The sequence below is a fragment of the Cydia amplana genome, chromosome 10 (assembly GCF_948474715.1).
Source record: "Cydia amplana chromosome 10, ilCydAmpl1.1, whole genome shotgun sequence".
Taxonomy (NCBI): Eukaryota; Metazoa; Arthropoda; class Insecta; order Lepidoptera; family Tortricidae; genus Cydia; species Cydia amplana.
The window spans coordinates 136,975-156,642 of NC_086078.1; the positions used below are offsets into that span (position 1 = coordinate 136,975).

The following is a 19,668-nucleotide window of genomic DNA, read 5'->3' on the forward strand; positions in this document are numbered from 1 at the left end:
CTCCTATGGAAACTGCAATAAGATTCAAAATGAACTAATGGATAAGTATTTTGTACCGATGTGTGTGGTCAGTACTTCGGTTACTGAGTGCCGGCGAGTCGAACGTTACAGAACCAGTCTAAAATGTGTCATTGAGATGCGTAACAAAGGCGCGTTATCGGAGAGCGCACCTACACTGGTTTTTTGAGCGTTGGACTAGCCTGCGCTCAGGTGCAAATTAGAATAAAAAAGACCCTTTTTTGCAGGTAAGTAGCAAGTGCGGTTTTACTGAACAATAGACAATAGGATAAGCCGTCGGGGTCTATTAGAAAGCTACAAACTATACGCGCCCCGACCGCCGCGCCCCGCGCCCCCGGCCGGTTGGTCAACGACACCTTCTCGTAGCTCATGAGGCCCTGGTACTTGCTCCGCGCTAAATTCAATTTTTAGACAGTTTTTTTCTCGATTTTGGCCACCGTAGCCTATGGAGACTAACAACCAACGCCAAGTGGTTTTCGTAGTCTACGGAGGTCGCTATAGGAAGGATGTCACATGTGCATTTCTGACTTATGGAGCAATCGTTTCTACCATACAACCTAAAATAAATAATTAATTCGAGCTATAGTTTTGATTCATCCTCTCGACGGCGGCGAGCCGTGATCGGTCAATTTCATTATAGTGCACTAAACCGTTTCGTAATAGTACATTATTGTCGAGGTTCGGAAGTAGCTACTTGCAGGCTGAGGATTCGTTTTAAACGGACGACCTTGGGAGTCCGTTTAATTGAATCCGAAGCCAGCAAGTAGCCTTCCAGCCGAGTAATATACATATAGTGCTTTTCTCAAAAATGGTGCAAGAAATAGATATTATATTTCTATATTTTACAGAAGCAACGTTCTAATTTTTACAGAAAATAGTAAAAAAAATTAAAACCATTAAAAAGATTTGCTTGCCGCCTTTAAAAAAAAAGTAGTGTATTTTTCTGCTGAAAATACGCCAACGTATTTGAGACACCTAAATAGTCGCGGTACCAACATAATAATAATAAGTGCCGATCATCTGTTTGGCCGTTTAATGGACCTATGCCTTCATTTGACCGTAGTTATGCAGAAAACGACCAACTCAATTTTTTTATCAATGCAGAAAGCGACTAAAGCCACTGAGTTAGGGTGTAAGTCACTTTGACAAAAATAAAAAGTTGGTCGCTTTCTACAGAACTACGGTCATTTGATATCGCCATTTAAAGTTTTAAAAAGTTAGGAACTCGTTAAATAATGAAATTCGTATGCAACATTGCAGTCCCGAAATCGAGACTGCAACGTTTTTAACTTTTTAATTTTTTGAATGACCATAAACTACGCACCTCGCGACCTATTTTTTAACCGGCAACGTCGAATTTGCCGTCCATTTTTGAGAAAAGTATTATTTTAGTCGACTCGGAGAAAAAGTGTCGTACGCAATAGTAAATGAAGATTTTCAATCTCGCACCTCCCTCGCACTCTCCGCTCGCTCCGGGCCCGTACAGTAACTTGGCGCTCCCTCGCCGCAGAGTGCGCGGTGCTGCACGTGTCGGGCTGCACTTGGGTGGTGTCGCTGCCGGCGCCGGGCGTGGTGGCGCTGCTGGCGCGCGCCGAGCGCGGCTACTGGGGCGCGCGCACGCACGGCGCGCGCTTCAAGGTGTCGCACCCCGCCGTGTACGTGGGCTCGCTCGTGCTGGCCGGCTGTCTGGCCGCCGCCGCCACCACCTACCTGGCCGCCTTCCCCGCGCTGCTCATGCCGCGCCGCGCCAAGCACGCGCTGCTCAACACGTGGCTCGCGCAGGGCGCGCTCTGCCTGTTCTACACGCTCGGCATCTACCAGACCGAGGACGCGCGCCTGTGCCGCGCGCTCGGCCTGCTCATCCACTACCTGTCGCTGTGCTGCCTGCTCTGGATGTGCGTGTCGGCGCACGTCATGTACGAGGCGGTCACGCGCCGCGACCGCCCGCCGCCGGACGACCCGCCGGACGCGCCGGTGCGGAAGCCCGTCCTCGGGCTGTACCTGTCCGGCTGGGGCATCGCGCTGATCGTGTGCGGGATCTCCGGCGCGGTCGACCTGAAGGACTACGCGGGCTACGCGCAGTGTTTCCTGAGCACGGCGGCCGCGCTGACCGCGCTGCTCGTCCCGGGGGGCGTGCTGCTCCTGTTCCTGAGCGCGCTGTTCCTGCTGATCCGGTGCACCGTCCGGGACGTGAACGTGCAGCTGTCCGAGGGCACGCAGGCGACGGAGCACGTGGACCTGGAGTCGTGGGGGCCGCAGCCGGAGGCGGAGCGGAGGAGCGTGAAGTCCGGGGCGGACTCCGAGACGGACGACGCGGAGCACACGCCTATAGTACAGTTGCGCGCCCAGGCCATAGTTCTCGGCCTGCACCTGGCCGCGTGGGGCAGCGGGGCCGTCGCCGTGTACCGACCTCTGCCCGCCTACCTTCCGTATCAGGAGGACATTTGCAGCATACTGTACGCCGTCTGTGCGACGGTGTTGGGCACGTTCACGTTGTTCTTCTACGGCATAGCCCGGAGCGACGTGCGCGCGCAGTGGGCCGTGATGCACTGCTACCTGCGGAAGAGCAAGCGGTGCTGTAGAAACCGGAGCGTGTTCGACTCGAACCGGCAGAACTTGCCGCCGAGCGCGCCGCCCGCCCCTCTGACGATCCCCGGCGACGACCGGTCGAGATCCGGCAGCAGGAGTTCCCACAGGACCGATTCCAAGACTAATAACAGCGCTATTTACAAAGCGGGCGCCGAGCTCAACGGCCAGACTCTGCACAGAGACGTGCCGAAGAACACGAACGGAAAATCTCCGAACATTAATTTGGTCGTGCTGCATCGGCAGCAGTACCGCTCCGACAACTCCACGCTGACGCGCCCCGACCCGGCCGGCGTCGGCCCCGAGGCCTTCTACAACCCCAACCAGATGAACGTCGCCAAGAAGTTCTTCAAGAAGCAGCGGCAGAACACGAAGCGAAACTGCCTCGAGTTCCCGATGAGACGAGACTTCGACGACGACTCGCACGTTTCCCTGCCGCTGCCCGCGAGGGAGGCCTACGGCGTCGCCGACATTATCAACTCGGGCTCCAAAGTCAACAACACCAACATACACGTCGAGCGGCCCGACGGGACGAGGGAGCCGCGCCGCGCCAACAACCCGAACCTGCTCGACGAGCACGCCGACTACAAGAGCCACTCGACCGACCGCGAGTCGCGGGCCGACCCCGACAGGGTCGTGAACATCTACACCAACGTGCCCGAGACGCGCGTGCCCACCCACCACGCGGTCAGCAGGGGGGCCCCGGCCACGCGCACGGTCTCGCAACAGTGCAGCCTCGAGTGCAGCTCGGCGAGCGAGCCGGCGCCGCACTCCGCCTCCGACACGCTCGACACCACGCCCACCGAGCCCGAGCCCGGCGCCGCCGCCGAGACCACCGACACCGACTCCTTCGGCCTCTACGTCGACTGCCGCCGCGCCGGCCCCGAGCCCGGCGACAGCTCCCTGCGGGACATCTCCGAGGAGCGCACCGCGAACGGCGAGTCGGACGACCTCCTCCCGAACCCCGAGCCCCCGAAGGAGTTCGAGACGTACGACTTCGAGACGTGCAGCGCGAACGCGAGCTCGCACGGCGAGAACGAGAGCGACATCTACTGCCCCAACTACCAGGCGTCGGAGGTGAGCATCCGCAGCCACGGGCTGTACGCGCCCTCGCCCTCGTCCATGTGCCCCGGCGCCGGCGACGTCAGCTTCAGCGCCGAGGACGTCTCCCGCGCCGAGAGCCGGTACGTCAACCTGGACCCCGGCTGGCGGGGCGGGGCGGGCCCCGGCGCGGGGGCGGGCCGGGAGAGCCCCGCGTCGTTCGCGAGCGACCTGGACGAGCTGTACACGCAGATCACGGCGAGGCGAGAGGGCGCGGCGCCGGACGCGCTGGACGTGACGGCGCGCAGCGACGTGACGCTGCGCCCGGACAGCGACGGGGTGAGCGACGCCGACTCAGACGCGCGCGGCGGCACGCTCAAGGGCACGCTGGTGTGAGACGACCGCCGGCCGGGCTGGCCGCAGACTGATTTTGTATTCCACGCCCGCGGGCGCACTATTTGTAACGTATGAGGAAAAAGACCGTTCCGACGTCATCGTTGTCGATGACCGACTGATTCGCGCGGTGTGATGATGAATAATAGATTATCTTATGACCGACGCGACGTTTTAATTGTTCTAATACGTCATTTTTATAACGTCCTATTTTATGTTATCTCTATATAATAGTAGGACTTGTCGTAGGTAGATGTAAATATGACAAACGCGGACTGAAAATAGATTTTATTTAAACAATAATTCAATTAATCTTTCGAGCCGACTGACATAATAGTACCACGTAGACGACGAATGTGACACAAAACTATTATGTCTATTAAATATAAGAAAATCTTGCCAACGGTGATGACGGTTAGCTCGAGAGAGATGAATTAACTTATCTAATAACTACTTGATGCAAAAAGAGCTAACTTAAATAGTGCCATTAATATAAGTTTGTTTAATGTTAGGATAAGTTGTACATTTGTAATTGTAAATTAATTTATTGCTAAGATATCTAGCTAGCGTCGCGACATGTCCGCGAGTGGACGTTTGCGCTTGTTTGAATACAAAACAAAGTACTGAAACATTAGACTCTAACGTTTTAAGTAATGATTAGAGTATAGATGTCGCTATACTGTATTTAACAAACGAGCAACTCCTTCCACTCGAGGGCGTGTCGCGACAGAGCCTACACTGTGACGTTGACGATGTTTTTACTAAGCGTATTATATGTGCCAAACGACGTCTTCGAACCTTTTCTAGAGAGCGAATCTTTCATATCTAACTATATGTGTTAGTTAGCGAGAGAGCGGCAATTCTCGCTGCGGCCTGCCGCGTGCCGCGTGCTACCGACGCTCGGCCACAAGTAAGTCGGTTTACATAGTAATTTGTACGCGATATACATACTTGTGATGATATTATTTCAACAGGCCGAAAATTTTTGGACCTAAACTACGAGTAGCTTTGCGTTGATTCAGAGGTATAAAAGTATTATTTTGTGTTAGTTCAATCAGTATTTATCACTATTATAGTATTTATTAAACAGCTTGGGTTATGTGACAGATTTCGTCTTCATACAATGTATTGTACAGTCGACGTCAAAGATTTGTTTACACTTTTGCACCTTACTCCTTTGTAATAAGGTGAAAAACGTAAACATATCTTTGACGTTGACTGTACCTATTACCTTAAAACGCAAAATCTTGGAAAATTGTATTAAAATGACAACTGTCACCGTATCCAAGCTGTTTGAAAAACATTATAGTCAAATGGAAAGATCTTTAAAAAAGTATAACAATTTTGAAAGAACCAAGGCCATTGCTTAGCGGCTGCTTTAGCTTTAGTGATTGTCTGTGTCTTTGTCGTTAGGTACCTAGGTATACAAACAACCGCTTGCTTCTGTCCGAGCCGGGCTTCAACTTCAAACGTGCCGCTACAACTATCCTATAAACTTGACTGAACGTGTATCCCGCCTTACTTCTCTCTAGTCTACCTATTGGCATTTTTATACAAATATGTACCGATGTACTTACACAAAACTTGTAAAACATTAGGTTGGATATTGTTTCACGATAGTCGTTACACTTTTCGTAAAAGTAAGAAAGTTAGTGGAAGTATTGTGCAGTTGAAGGGTGCCTCAAATCGATGTTGTACTTAGGGCCTAAAATTATGTTGGCGTTTAACTGCAACCAGCGAGTTATAGGTATGTCACGTCTAATAAAACTGCTGTTGACGCCTCCTACTAGAAAAGCATTTTGTACCCTTGTAATTTGTCATGTTTAGTAGGTACCTATGGTATCGAAGACATGCCTCCCATAGCTTGCCTCGCCTTCAATTACTCGTACCAGCCGGTGACGCTTTGTATTGGGCATTGTCCAAGTGCCTATATAAATTACAAGATCTCGTGTTTGTACGTTGTTAGGTCGTGGCTGTAGTTATATCTCGCTGGCTGCGTGTTGTAGAGGTTTAAAAGGTCAGGCTCTGTCGGCGCGCGAGAACTTGTGTATGTTGCACATATTGCCGACGGACACGTGTACTTGCCATCATAAATAATTCCAACAATTAGGTATTGTTGGGATCTCAGAACTGACTTGTTTTTATTATGGAGAAACATAAAATTTTTTACTAATTAAATAATAAGTTTACATGTAGGTATGTATAATTTATACACTCTGCACAAGAATTAGCTATGCGTGCGTTGTTCAAAATAATCTGAGCTCAATTTTATTATGACGCAAGTAAGAAGGTAGCAGTGCAGATGGTGGAGTGGGTTGTAGTCCACCTCACCCGCGTAGTTCACGTCTGCTGCTCTTTGTGTAGCTTCGGTTTCATAATGTTATATTAGGTGCAAGGTCTGGGGCGCGGACAGAGTTTGCATCATTTCGAAAACTATTGACATTTTGTGAATATATTATATCTATTGATAGTAAAAATTTATAAATGGTTAGCTTTTGTGGGCATATTGCGAAATAAAAATGCATTTGCACGAGTTTTTGTGTTTTATTTTCATTCAGTATAAAAGTAAAAATAATAAATTATTAGATTTTAAAATTAATTATTGTAATGGAAGATCTTTGGCAATATAGAAATTTGACAACCCGCTAATTAATCTATGATAGGTCAATCAAATTAGATTTTTTCGAAGAATTAATTCCTATGGGAAACCAAATGAAAAACCAAATTAGAGCCAAATGAAGGTACATATTAAAACGATTTCCAGCTCGCCGGGAATTAATTCCTCAAAACGCAATTTTTGGGTCTAATTTGATTGGTCTACGAGCACAACAAAGTAAAGCCAGATTCTTCTGTTTGGATAAATATTTAATTAATGATTAGAAATATCAAGTTGCCTTTCTTATTCCCTATATTTCTTGCGACATACACATATATCATTTCGACATTCATTAAAACATTCATCAATGTACAGACAAAAAATAAATTTCGCTTACCTATCGTCGCTCGGCCTATATCTTAATAGTTATTCCAATATATCGGGAACTAGAAAAGTGAACGATTTCGCGTCGGACAGTTGCAAAATTTGATTTTAAATAAAACTTTTAAACGGTGGCAATTTTTCCAACCGTCCAAAGAGAAAGGTGTAGGTACCTAAATCAAAATCATGAAACTATTCCTAAATAGTTTAAGTTTCGACGGACACACAAGTCGTTCAAGCTCGAGCTGTCGCGTGAGGGTCCGGTCGCGATCCGGTCGTGATCGCCCGCGGGCAAGCGGATGGCGTGTTCGGGTGCGAGTTCCCCCAGTAAAACTCGCGAAGGTAACACGAGCCCCGCGGCGGCTCGGGTCTCGGGCGCGGCGGCTCGGGTCTCGGGCGCGGCGGCTCGGCTCGCGGGCGAGCTAGGCCTGCGCCGGGAGCGCCAGCCTCGCCGTCAGCTCGCGGCCGCGGCTGAGCATGCGGCCCACCAGCCCGGCGCGGACCGGCTCCTTCTCCGCCGGGAGCGTCTCCGCCGCTGCGGACACACCACATCCGTCCATTACACCGGTGTACGATGGTCGAGGGGAGGGGGGGGTCGGGCGCGCGACACTCACGTCTGAGGAACTCGGCGAGCACGGCCGGCAGCTGCGGGTCGTCGGGCCGCGCGTCGGGCACGAGCCGCAGCGTGGGCGCCGCGCACAGCCGCGCCGAGCACACCAGCGCCGGCGCCGCGGCCTCCGCGCCCACCAGCAGCGCCGGCGCCGCCACCCGCGCGCCCGCCCGCACGCGCCACCACGCCGCACCTGCACAAGTAACGTACTCCCTTACGAGACGGGCCGACAGATCTATCGGTCCGCTTTTCCTTTCACCGTAGCCGTCTCGGTACCTTCTCAGATACCGCCCGGCATAGACTAGAAATCCTCTAGACTGAGCATAGTGACGCCACCCCCTCTGCCGCTTATACGGTAGTTTTACTCCGTCTTCGAGTCGATCCCGTGCCGTGATCGGTCCGTGTCCTCGAACGGACCGATCACGGCACGGGATTCGCTCACCTCGTCCCCCCGCACCCCCGTATTTTTGGCAGCGTCGGTTTCATGAAATAATTGCTCTAAACTCAGTCTAGAGGATTCCTGGTCTATGCCGCCCGGTTTAGGTAGCGAATGAGAAGTCGATCCGATTTTGAAAGACTCACCTCCCGACGTGACGTCGCTCTCGAAACGTGAGGCCGCGCGATTATCGAGTCCCGTTTCAGTTTTTGAGTGAAAATTGTGTCAGTTTAAATCGACATTAAAGTTATTGTCAGTTTAGTTGTAACGTTTCGATCACCTCTAACGTAATGTAGCGCGCCGACCCAGTCCCTCGCGCGCGTGCAGCGGCTCCCGTCTGCGCTCTCCGCCAGCCAACGCTCCGGGAAGTGGGGCCACTGGAACACACCGTCGGATAACTTTCCGTTCGAGGAGATATACGAGTGGGACGTCGTCTCGTTTGCGATAGTTATTTACGAATTTTACGATACCTACGAGTGCGGAAAAGAGGAAATTCGAAACTAGTGGCGATAAATTAAAACGCGACCGAAGGGAGTGTTTTCAATCGACACGAGTTGCGAATTACCTATTCGCACGTCGTACAACGTTTTACAGTAAATACATATGCCACTATAAACTTTCGACATACGCACGGAAAGTGCCGTTTCCCGCACTAGTTCGGGAAAGTAGCACCATATGTACTGCAGTATAGTTATTTTCATTCGGCGCTTGGAACAAAATTGGCGATATGCAAAAAACGTGAAAAACAACTCCTAGAAATCGTGACAACATTGTGTTGACGTGAAGGACACAAACCTGTATAAAGTGTAACGCGCCCTTGCAGAAGGGCGCGGGCGGGAACTGCCAGTAGAGGTTGGGGTGCGGCGCGCCCACCGCCACCATGCGCCGCACCAGAGCGCCGTGGCAGTGCGCCAGGTACCTGCCGGCAACACCTCACATGAACACCTTACAGGGTTCGACAATTAAACAAAATTACAACTGTAGTAGAATAGGTACCTAATGCTGATGCTTTTTCATGAATCTCAAAGAGACACAAACGACTGTATGTGGCTAGCATGCCGCGATTTCCCGACCCCTACTTTCACATAGCATGCCATTGATGGCAATGACAAGTACTATCCTGCAACTATCACCCTCATATACCTACCTACACGAAGTAGGCAGTAGGCACCTATTAGCTGTTGGATTCGAACGATCATTTAAACCAGACTGATGTGCAAGTTGAAGTTAAAAAATAAAGTACATATATTTTGATTACAATTTGTTTCGACAGCTATGGTGGCGTTAAGCGTTTCAACCATTTTTAAATTGCACCCAGTTCACTTGATAAATTAATCATTTATCTGTCCAAATATTGCCCGTGGAGCCCGTAGAGTACCTATAATTTAAAGTTGTATTGTAGGTAAGTCTGTCTGAAGTTCCAATTTCCAATCTCATTCTTGAGTAGGTAGGTACATATATAGTTACACGATACGATATAGTTAAGTATGTGTGTGGGAGCAAAACTGGTATATTTAAATAATTGATAAAAATACCAAAACAATAGCAACCGATAAACTTGTTTGTGGCTCCCATATTAAAATAATTACGAGTAGATTGATTTAAGTAAATAGTTTTTGGTATCTTATCGCGCATCGTCCGAGTTAGCGAGGACTTCGGATGCAGATAACAGGAGGATACGTCTGTTCAAGGCGAGCGGCCGACGCCGTGAGTCGGCGCGGCTGGCCTGATGGGACCTTTGTGACGTACCTAATGATTGAACAATCATCTATTGTAGGTAAATTGCGTGTTAATAACCACATAATTATCTTTGTATACTTACACAAAAGTGGACGATCGCGCGCAAACCGCTTTTGCATACCTACTCTGGATATTAACGTTATACCTACATATAACACATTTTAACAAAATGTGTTGTAGGTACATTGTGTGACTTTGTATGTCATAGAACAAATTTAATTTCCCAGTGACCTTTACTCGCTGTAACATTCTGCCGTAGGTATACATATACGTAATCGGACTAGCAAGTTAATATATTACACGCAATGTGACTTTTACATTAGCTAGGTACTTGACCTATAATAATGTACCTACGTAATCTTATTATGTCGCATAATTTTACGATGTTTACTGTTTACGTAATTAAAGTTTTATTGATTTCTTGATCTCCGAAGGGTATCAGCGAAAGTAGATAGCTACGGTAAAAATGTACAGTTTGAGCCTTAATTAACTACTACGTAAGGTTACAAATCGCTCAACATACACGATCATTTGCTTAGTTACGTCCAACCATCATCTTAATGGAAAAAGTTGGCATCTGTTATCTTATCTGGCCGCAGCGTTGTGCAGCGCTTAACCAGAATCGCAACTGACTGACGCACTCGCGTTAACTTTAACCTCTCCCACCATAGACCAACCACTTTTCATACTGTCTACTCGTACCTACCTAACACTATTCCGAATCCGAGTTATAACAGCAACTCTCAACTGGCGGTCTAGCATGAGTTGCGTTCTCGCGCGAGTCCATACTTGAAGTCGCGCCAGCTGTATGGAGTTATTAGTCCGAAACCAGATTTTTTTGCTCAATCCGAAACCGAAAGTTCGGTTTAGCTTTAATTTCGGCCGTAACCGAACCTTTGGCAGAAACATTATTTTTTGCCGAAATCGAAAGTCAGCAGTACCGAAAATGAAACTTCGGCGGGCGGGCGGAAAAATACAGTTTCGGCGCGGCCAAAAGGTTCGGCAGTTTTTGGCCGAAACCGAACCTTCGGCCGAATCGTATACGCCACGCCACTACTTTACGGCATACGGCCACTACTTTCAACTGATCTTATGTATTTTCAAAAAGGTTTACGAATTAATTAACAGTTAAACGCGTGCGGACGATGGTAGGTACCTACCATCATAAACTGTTTGAATCTGTTGCACTAAAAACAGGAATGAAGACGCTCGTCAGCTGTTAACAAGTTGCAGTGTTAAATAAAATTGATTTGCGTGATTTATAATTGTGCCACTCCTGTGATGAATGTTATGATTCATGGAGTAGCAGAATTATAAAATATGACGGAGCAGAAAGGCTTAATGCGCGAGTGAGTCACGCATTGACGGTGCAGTAGCCATTCAGGCCGGACAAATGTCGTTATTACTGTAGGCTGAGTAAAGCAATATGCATGTGAGATGAGGAAAATGTAGACAGACATGCTCATTGTAAGAGATAAATAGGAATTCATCAAAGTTTTACGTACTTACAACTTACAGTGTTTCTTACAAATTTTATTCTATTTTATTTATTTAAGGAACCTCAATGAATAATACATATTTCTATTCTGTTTACAACAATAATATTTTCGACGGTGAATCATACTAATATAAATAATTTTCCTACAATTTACTATCAGAATGTGCGGGGACTTCGATCTAAAACGTTAACATTCTATCGCAATTTAAGTTTAGCTGCTTATGATATAGTGGTATTGACCGAAACATGGCTTGTGGACGGGATACGGGACGCGGAACTATTCGACGATCGCTATGTGGTCTGGCGCAGGGACCGGGATCTATCCTTGACGGGACAAACCCGGGGTGGCGGTGTGATTATCGCCACTCGCAAGGAGTTGGCGGTAATCCCCCAACCAGCTTATAACTCTTCAGCTGAGGACCTGTGGGTTACATTGTCACTTAAGGATATCAATAAAAGGTCGGTCACAGTTCACTTGTGTTTTATATCTATGCAAACAAAACCAGGGTAACACATTCTCGCAACAACTAACGTATTATTTAGATAAGTTAAATTATGCCGTTATAAATAATCTTAACGATAAATTTTTATTAATTGGTGATTTTAATATGAGTAGTATATTATGGAGGGCGAGCGGTACTTTAATGGTTCCATCTAGTTACGCAAGTGGTGATGAGTGTACTTTCATAGACGACATTAATATGCATAATTTATGTCAATATAATGGGATTTTAAATCAACATGGTAAGTGGTTGGACCTGGTGTTATCTAATGACATTGTTAGCGTATGTGAATGTTCCGAACCCCTGGTACCTATTGACCCATATCATAAAGCTTTAGTTATATGTATTAAATACGTAGTTATTGACACCTTGCCGCCTGCTCCGCGTAAAAAATATTATTATAATAAGGGCGATTACTGTTCTATAAATAATGAATTGGCATCCATTAATTGGGAGTGTGAGTTTTCCAAACGCGATTTTGTTGAATGCATAGATTTCTTTTATGAAACCTATAAACGGCTAAGAAGTAAGTTCATTCCTAGTAAAAAAATACATTCAGACTCATACCCTGACTGGTTTTCATTTCCACTTAAAAAGGCTATAAAAGAAAAGTATAAATATTCAAAAAAATACAAGATATATAAAAACAAATCAGACCTACTTTCCTACAACGTTTTAAGAGACAGAGTTCGTAAACTTGAAAAGGAGTGTTTTGATGCGTATATAAGTCGGGTGGAGGAAAACATTGTGAAAAACCCAAAGCAGTTTTGGTCATTTATTAGATCGCGCTCTGGTTCCCATGGTATCCCTAATAGCTTAAAATATGATAATAAAGTTGTTAACACTGGTGCCCAGATATGCACTGCATTTTCTGACTATTTTCTAACCATGTTTTCGTCAGCAAGTGATACAAATGTTAGTAACCTAATTCCAAAGACTAGTAACCCTAGAGTCAACTCCACAGCTACCTTGTCTCACCTTGAAGTTAACCCAGAGGTACTTAGTAATATTTTATTAAAATTAGACCCTTCCAAGTCAGCTGGTCCAGACGACCTACCAGCGCAGTTTTTAATCAATTGTGCTAAAACTGTTGTTGTACCCATTGTGTTACTTTTTAAACGTTCTTTTTCAGAATGCACTGTTCCTTCATTATGGAAGTCGGCTTACATTACCCCAGTCCATAAAAAGGGGGCTAAAACGGACATAGTAAACTACAGGCCTATTTCTAAACTATGCATATTATCTAAGGTATTGGAAAAAGTTGTTTATAATCAGGTATATGAAACACTAAAGAACTCTTTTAACCTTAACCAACATGGGTTCCTTCAGCGTAGATCCACTGTATCCAATCTAATTATTCTAAATGATTATGTCACTGAAGCAATGGATAGTGGCTTTCAAGTAGATGTAATTTATACCGATTACAGTAAGTGTTTTGACAGAATTGATCATTCCATATTATTATCAAAGCTGTGCGACATAGGGATTCATGGTGACTTACTAAGATGGTTCTCATCTTATATAGATAACAGATCACAGGCTGTTGTCGTTAACAATTATATGTCTGGATGGGTAACGGTACCGAGCGGAGTCCCTCAGGGGTCGCTGCTCGGACCGTTGCTGTTCAATATATTTGTTAACGACATCAGCGATTGCTTTATGCACTCCAAAGTCCTATGCTTCGCAGATGACATGAAAATTTTCAGCAAAATAAAATCAAATAATGATTCTTTACTTATTCAGGCAGATCTGGTGCGGCTTGATGATTATTGTAAAGCTAATAAGCTTGACTTAAATCCATCTAAATGCTTCTCATTAACTTTCACACGTCAGCGTAACCAGATCCCTACTACTTATACGCTCAGAGACCAAGTATTAAATAAGGTTAGCTTCATGAGAGACTTAGGTGTAATACATGACTCAAAACTTCTTTTCGATATCCATATTGAGAACATTGTAAGTAGTGCCCTAAAATCATTGGGGTTCCTAATGCGCAACTCTGCCCATTTTACTCAAGCTAAGACGCTGAAAGTTCTCTATTGCTCCCTAGTCAGAAGTAAACTGGAATACGCTTCTCAAATTTGGAATCCCTGCTATAGAACTTACATTGATAGAATTGAACGCGTTCAAAAAAAGTTTCTAAAATTTCTTAGCTTTAAACTTAAATGCCCCTATAACTCGACTTACTACTATAATATCTGTAAAAAACATCATTTAATACCGTTACATAAGCGTCGTGAGATAGCTGACATCACCTTCATTCTCAATATCACGAGTGGTAATCTGGATTGCCCCGAACTGCTTCACAAGCTTTCATTTAATACGCCTACTCGGACTAAACGTCATTTCCCCCCTCTTTCAGTTAAATGTGTTTCATCCAAATATAGGCAAAATAGTTTTCTGATTCGAGCCAGTCGTTGCTTAAATAATGTGACAAGAGAGCTAGATATTGACATATTCAACTGTTCCATTCCTTCTGTGAGGCGTAAATTGATGACAAGTTGCTTTAAGTGAAATGACTGACAGGTGGTAGGTACGTATGCCCGAGCCCGGGGTAGATGTAGTTTATATTGATATTATATTCCAAGTGCTAGTTTTTAAGTCCAACATACTCACTATAAGTTGTTTAATTGGTCATAGTAACTGCAGTTGCTGTTTGCTACTCGTATGTATAAGTATAAATTGTTAGGTAGTAATTGAATTATTGATTGTAAAACTTGATCCAACTTAAGTAATTAGTTTTAGTATTTAATACATAATGTTGCCAACATATTATTGCATGTGCCCATGTAACATTGTGCGTGCTATTTAACTTAATGTTAAATGTTAACATGTTGCTATATGTGAGATCCTACAATTGGCTCTGTGTCACTATTGATGTTGTTATTAGCATAGTTATAGCTGTTGGTTCTCCATGTAAATAAAATAAATAAAATAAATAAATAAATAAATATTATCTGCAATACAAATGAAGCATTTTTTCAAATTTTCCTGAGAGTCCTAGGATGCCATGTTAAATTAGGACAGGACACAATATTTTTGAAATCATGTAATATATTAGCTATTAAGCCAAAAATTTTATTGGCAACGAAACAAAAATTTGTCTCCAACAGCGATCTTGATCCTTGCGTAAAACTAAAACAGGACACTGTGAAAGCAAAACTCACCATGTAAGCATTCCTCCAATCCCAAACCCAATGACAGTGGCGGGATTGTGCTCCGACACCCCCAGAGCGGACATCAGCATGGCCAGCTCCTCCGCGGCCCTGGGTGGAGACAGGTCGCCCCGGCTGCCGCCCTCGCTGGCCCCCGTGCCGCGCAGGTCCAGCGTGATGACGTGGTGGTCAGAGTCTGCCAGCTGCTTCACCATGTAGCACCAGTTGGGGCTCCACAGGTTGGCTGTTTCTGGTGCATCCGGGAGAACTAGGACTTTGTGTCCTGTCTTAGGGCCTGTTTCTATATAATGGTACTTCACACCCTGGAATGAAAGTTACATTAATATTTTGTTTGCTCAGCTAATGATAATATAGTATGTTGTAGGGGGTACTGGGGGTACAAACATAGTACTCAAAATCCAAAATACAAATTCCTGTACCAGCTATCAAATAATACTATGTCATTTCTAAGAAGAAATGACATAGTATACCTACCATGTCAAGGAATTTAATTAAATAAAAATTAGTTCATAAAACATTTTGAAAAACCCAAATTAAAATTTACATTTTTGTCTTCAGTAATTTTTATACTTCCTAAAATAAATCATACAGATGTAGGTAGAAATAATACATTATTATGAATCACAGACCATGTATATGAATTGTTTCTGTGATTTATAGTTATCTACTATGAGTGGGTACATTCTACATCCAGGTTAATAAATTTTGGTTGGACCAGAATTGTTTTTAATTAATAATCATATTAACATAAAATAGATAAGAAAAACAAATTTCCGTGTAAAATAAAAATACTATAACGCGATTACAGCTAACAAAAAACCATTCTATTGAACGCGGAGTAAAAATAAATGTAAACACACCATAATCTTAATGTAGCAGTGTCTCCCGATCGAGGAGTCGACGGTGACCTCTACGTGCGAGTTCTTGAGCGCCTTTCTGCGGTGCCCCTTCCAGAGCCGCTTGACCGCCATCTGCGCCAACTGCCACACGCCCAGCAGCAGACACTTCAGCACCAGCTCCACGGCCTGCCAGCCCGACACGACTTGCAACACTTCCCTCCGAACACCCATCACCACACGCTTAGACACTAAACTGACAAGATTTCAGCGTCGCGAGTAATCACAGACGGTCCGCGGCGTCACGGTATCGTACGATAAACTCAAAGGTCCTCGCTCAAGTGATCTTGCGGCGTTGGGCGCATTCTTATCAACTTTTATCAGACATTTTCGTTCGAAGCAAACGGATCGGATGTGAGGTGCGTGCAACTGTCAATGTCATGCGTGCAACATGCAACATTTCGTTCAGAAATCAGAAACATTCAGTTTCTTTTTTATCTGTGTGCAGACGGGCTGGGCAAATCGACCGATTTGATCAGGAAAATAATTGGCGTCAATCTCCAATTTAATCTAAGGATCTATAGTGATCTATGGTGATATTTGAGCCCTCTAAGTTAAAAAAAATGCTCCAAAACCAAAATACTAGCGTCTCAAATTGGTATTCTTACGCCCACACCCCATTTTATCGGTAATATCGGTATCGGTCATAAACGTCATAAATATAATCGGCGGTCGAATTCTGCGAGCCAAATTGGCGTTTGCGTCCGCACGTCCTGATTTGATCGGACAATTTCATCAGATTGGCGAAAAATTGTCTCGTCTGGATACAGCTGTACAAAAGATTCGGAAGACCAAGACCAACGTCGGCAACGTCATGGCAACCAGGGTTGTTGCGGATGCAGATTTTATGACATCCGCGGATGCGGATGCGGATATTTAAAGGCTCACATCCGCGGATGCGGATGCGGAAGTCAAGATTAGGTACTTAGAAAACGACAAACATTACATTTTTAGTATTTTATTAAAAAAAAAACGAAAAAAAAAATTTAAAAATTTAAAATTTAAACTGTTTATTTTTTCTATAGAATTACATTCCAATTACTTAGTACTAATCTTACATTTTTAAGATTATATAAACTACTGAGCAACTCCTATGAAATTATTGAATTACCATTAAATATTTTACATGCTACTGAGTCTTTTTACATTTATCTCTATCAATGCCTTTTTAACAATAGTCTTAATATTACTAGGTTTCTTATTTATGTTTTCAATTACATCACTGGGAAAGCTGTTTAGAGCTTTAGGGACGCAAGAGGAGCAAATTCTATTACCATATTCATTATTATTTTTAGTAGTCATCATAAAATTAGGTTCATTGGGTAGACTGCGAAGGTTAGGAAACGTTTAGTATTTGAGCAAGAATATAGGTGCGTTATATTTTAATAAACAGTAACTTGGCCGACTTTTCTGGATCTAAACACTGACTTAATATAAAAGAAATAGACACACAAAGTAGAACAAAAACGTCAACAAATGTGGATCCGAATGACGTTTTCGCACCATTTGCATTTATGATAAAAACGCTTACGTAAATTTTGAGTCAAGATAAATGTTTCGTACAGAAAAGAGCTTAATGTCGTAAGCATTAAGTGTCAAATTTGCAAACATAAGTACCAACGCTGTTAAAAAATTTAGTCCGATGGCACTAAACGTAACGTATTTACGTCAAACGAGAATAATGAACGAATGGAGTCACATACTAGAACAAATTAAATTATTTTCAGAAAATATTTTAATTCCAGCCTGGGGCACTAGAGGCTTGGGTCACTTTTTCTGAGTATATGACATTTATTTCAGTGAATGGAGTCACTTTGGTACACTATAATGGGTATTACTGTACAGAAAAACCAATCGAAGTAATAAATAAAACAAATTTAATTTAATCGGGAGCTCAAATAAAATTAATTCGTGGTTCAAATTCAAACAAATTTAATTTTTAATAAGTAAGTATACGTCTTCAAATACTAATTTCCTTGAAATAAATTCAACTTATAAAATAAAATAACTGTGTAGGTATTTTAGATCTACATAATTACTAATTGCACGGGTGCACGGGGACATTTTGGTACTGATTGGATTTTGGTTGTCACTGTGTTCAGATAGGTTTAGCATTTACAGTTCTTAGTCGATATATACACTTATAGCCTTTATTGGTGGTGTATATGTCGGAAACAGGGAAATGGGCCGAACACACAAGTGCCGCTTTGCCTTGTTTAAAACTGCATCACCCCTATCTCTTGCTATAATTAAATAGCAGTCCACTTTGCACGTCGCATAGGTTTTCTTGGAAATCTTGAATTTAAACATAATATTATTCCTTACGAATTCCATATAAAAGTATAAAAAAATATTGACCTCACATCGACTCATTAGATTTTTGTTCCTTGACATCCCTTCTTAGGTACTATGAAATTAATTTATTCAAAACCATAAAATTACCACCAGATTACATAAATTATGTAATGCTATCCAAAGAACTAACCGAAAGAAATACATTCCATCCTTTTCCCTTGCTTAATTAATAAGGAAAATCGGCGTTTTCTTTTATCATTTAAACACTAAAGAACTGGTTTGTTTTATCATTGTTATTTTTACATAGGTATTTTAACGGCACATTTCGTAATTGTTGACAACTTCACAATGAGCGTTTTAAACAAGACTAAACGAAAAAGTAACGCGTGATCTGTTTTAACGCTACTTTTGTGGGGCCATTTTTTGCGGCTGATTGGGTATCCAATTCTTTATTCTATAATTATATCAATGGATCTAGACGATTTCGTTATAGGTAATGACAAAATTACCTAGTACTTACGCCGCCGCTAAGACGTTGCTGTACCGACTTGTTTGACATCCGCATCCGCATAAGCTCCGCAACGATTTTATGCGGATGCGGATGCAGATGCGGATGTTGAAAATAATGCGGAAGTTCCGCGGATGCGGATGCGGATGTTCGCAACATCCCTGATGCCAACATGTTTTTTTACTTTTTTTTTAAATTCGTATATCTGGACCAAGGCCCCAACGTGTCTGGTCTGTTCTCTTTGACAGCGCAGGAACTAAGTTTCACTTCTCTCTCCTCCCTCTTGTGAAAATGCCACTTGTCAAAAAAGGACAACTATACTGTTGACAAGACGAATTTCAAATCCAGTTGTTGCCGATTTGGTGGTTACAAAGCTGTGTATGTTTGCGTAAAAACGTCTATGTGTGCATTTTAGGGACGTGAAAAGTCGATTTTAATCATGTTATATATCGATAAACGCTACACAGCGGAACGGAAAAGCGATTAATTAAAGCTTCAATTTCTTCGTTAAAAATAAATAAAATTGAAATGCTAATGGATTATGAATATATTATAATATAATAAAATGATTCAATTATTGCGGAACACATATTTTAGTACGTATTTATGTATTGTAATTAAAAATCTGAACTTTCCCTTCGTTCCCTGATGTGGCGTGACGATAAAATCGTGATCTGATGACCACGATAAAGAGTAAAAGCGTTTTCTCAAAAATGGACGGCAAAGTCGACGTTGCCGGTTAAAAAATAGGTCGCGAAGTGCGTTGTTTATGGTCATTCAAAAAATTAAAAAGTTAAAAACATTGCAGTCTCGATTTCGGGACTGCAATGTCGCATACAAATTCCATTATTTAACGAGTTCCAAACTTTTTAAAACTTTAAATGGCCATATCAAATGAAGGCATAGGTCCCTTTAAACAGCCAAACAGATGATCAGCACTTATTATTATAAAGCCTGTAACAGACTATCGCACCGCACCGCGACCTTGGAG

The 19,668-nt window shown here is 43.8% G+C and overlaps 2 protein-coding genes across 2 annotated transcripts in view; one reads left to right on the forward strand and one right to left on the reverse strand.

The window, feature by feature from the left end:
• The window catches only part of LOC134651649 (adhesion G protein-coupled receptor A3), a 35,114-nt gene extending 31,073 nt beyond the window's left edge, over positions 1–4,041 (forward strand). The window contains exon 9 of the mRNA XM_063506749.1: positions 1,529–4,041. Within this exon, the coding sequence (XP_063362819.1) occupies positions 1,529–4,041 (2,513 nt within the window). The remainder of the gene's footprint in view (positions 1–1,528) is intronic.
• Positions 4,042–7,437: 3,396 nt separating this feature from the next.
• Positions 7,438–16,236, reverse strand: LOC134651515 (epoxide hydrolase 4-like). Its single transcript, XM_063506616.1, has 6 exons — positions 15,839–16,236; positions 14,970–15,280; positions 8,857–8,980; positions 8,342–8,438; positions 7,624–7,818; positions 7,438–7,550 (listed from the first exon to the last, which is right to left on the reverse strand). The coding sequence occupies exons 1-6, from the start codon at positions 16,046–16,048 to the stop codon at positions 7,438–7,440; spliced, it is 1,050 nt and encodes a 349-aa protein (XP_063362686.1). The 5' UTR covers positions 16,049–16,236.
• Positions 16,237–19,668: the final 3,432 nt, after the last annotated feature.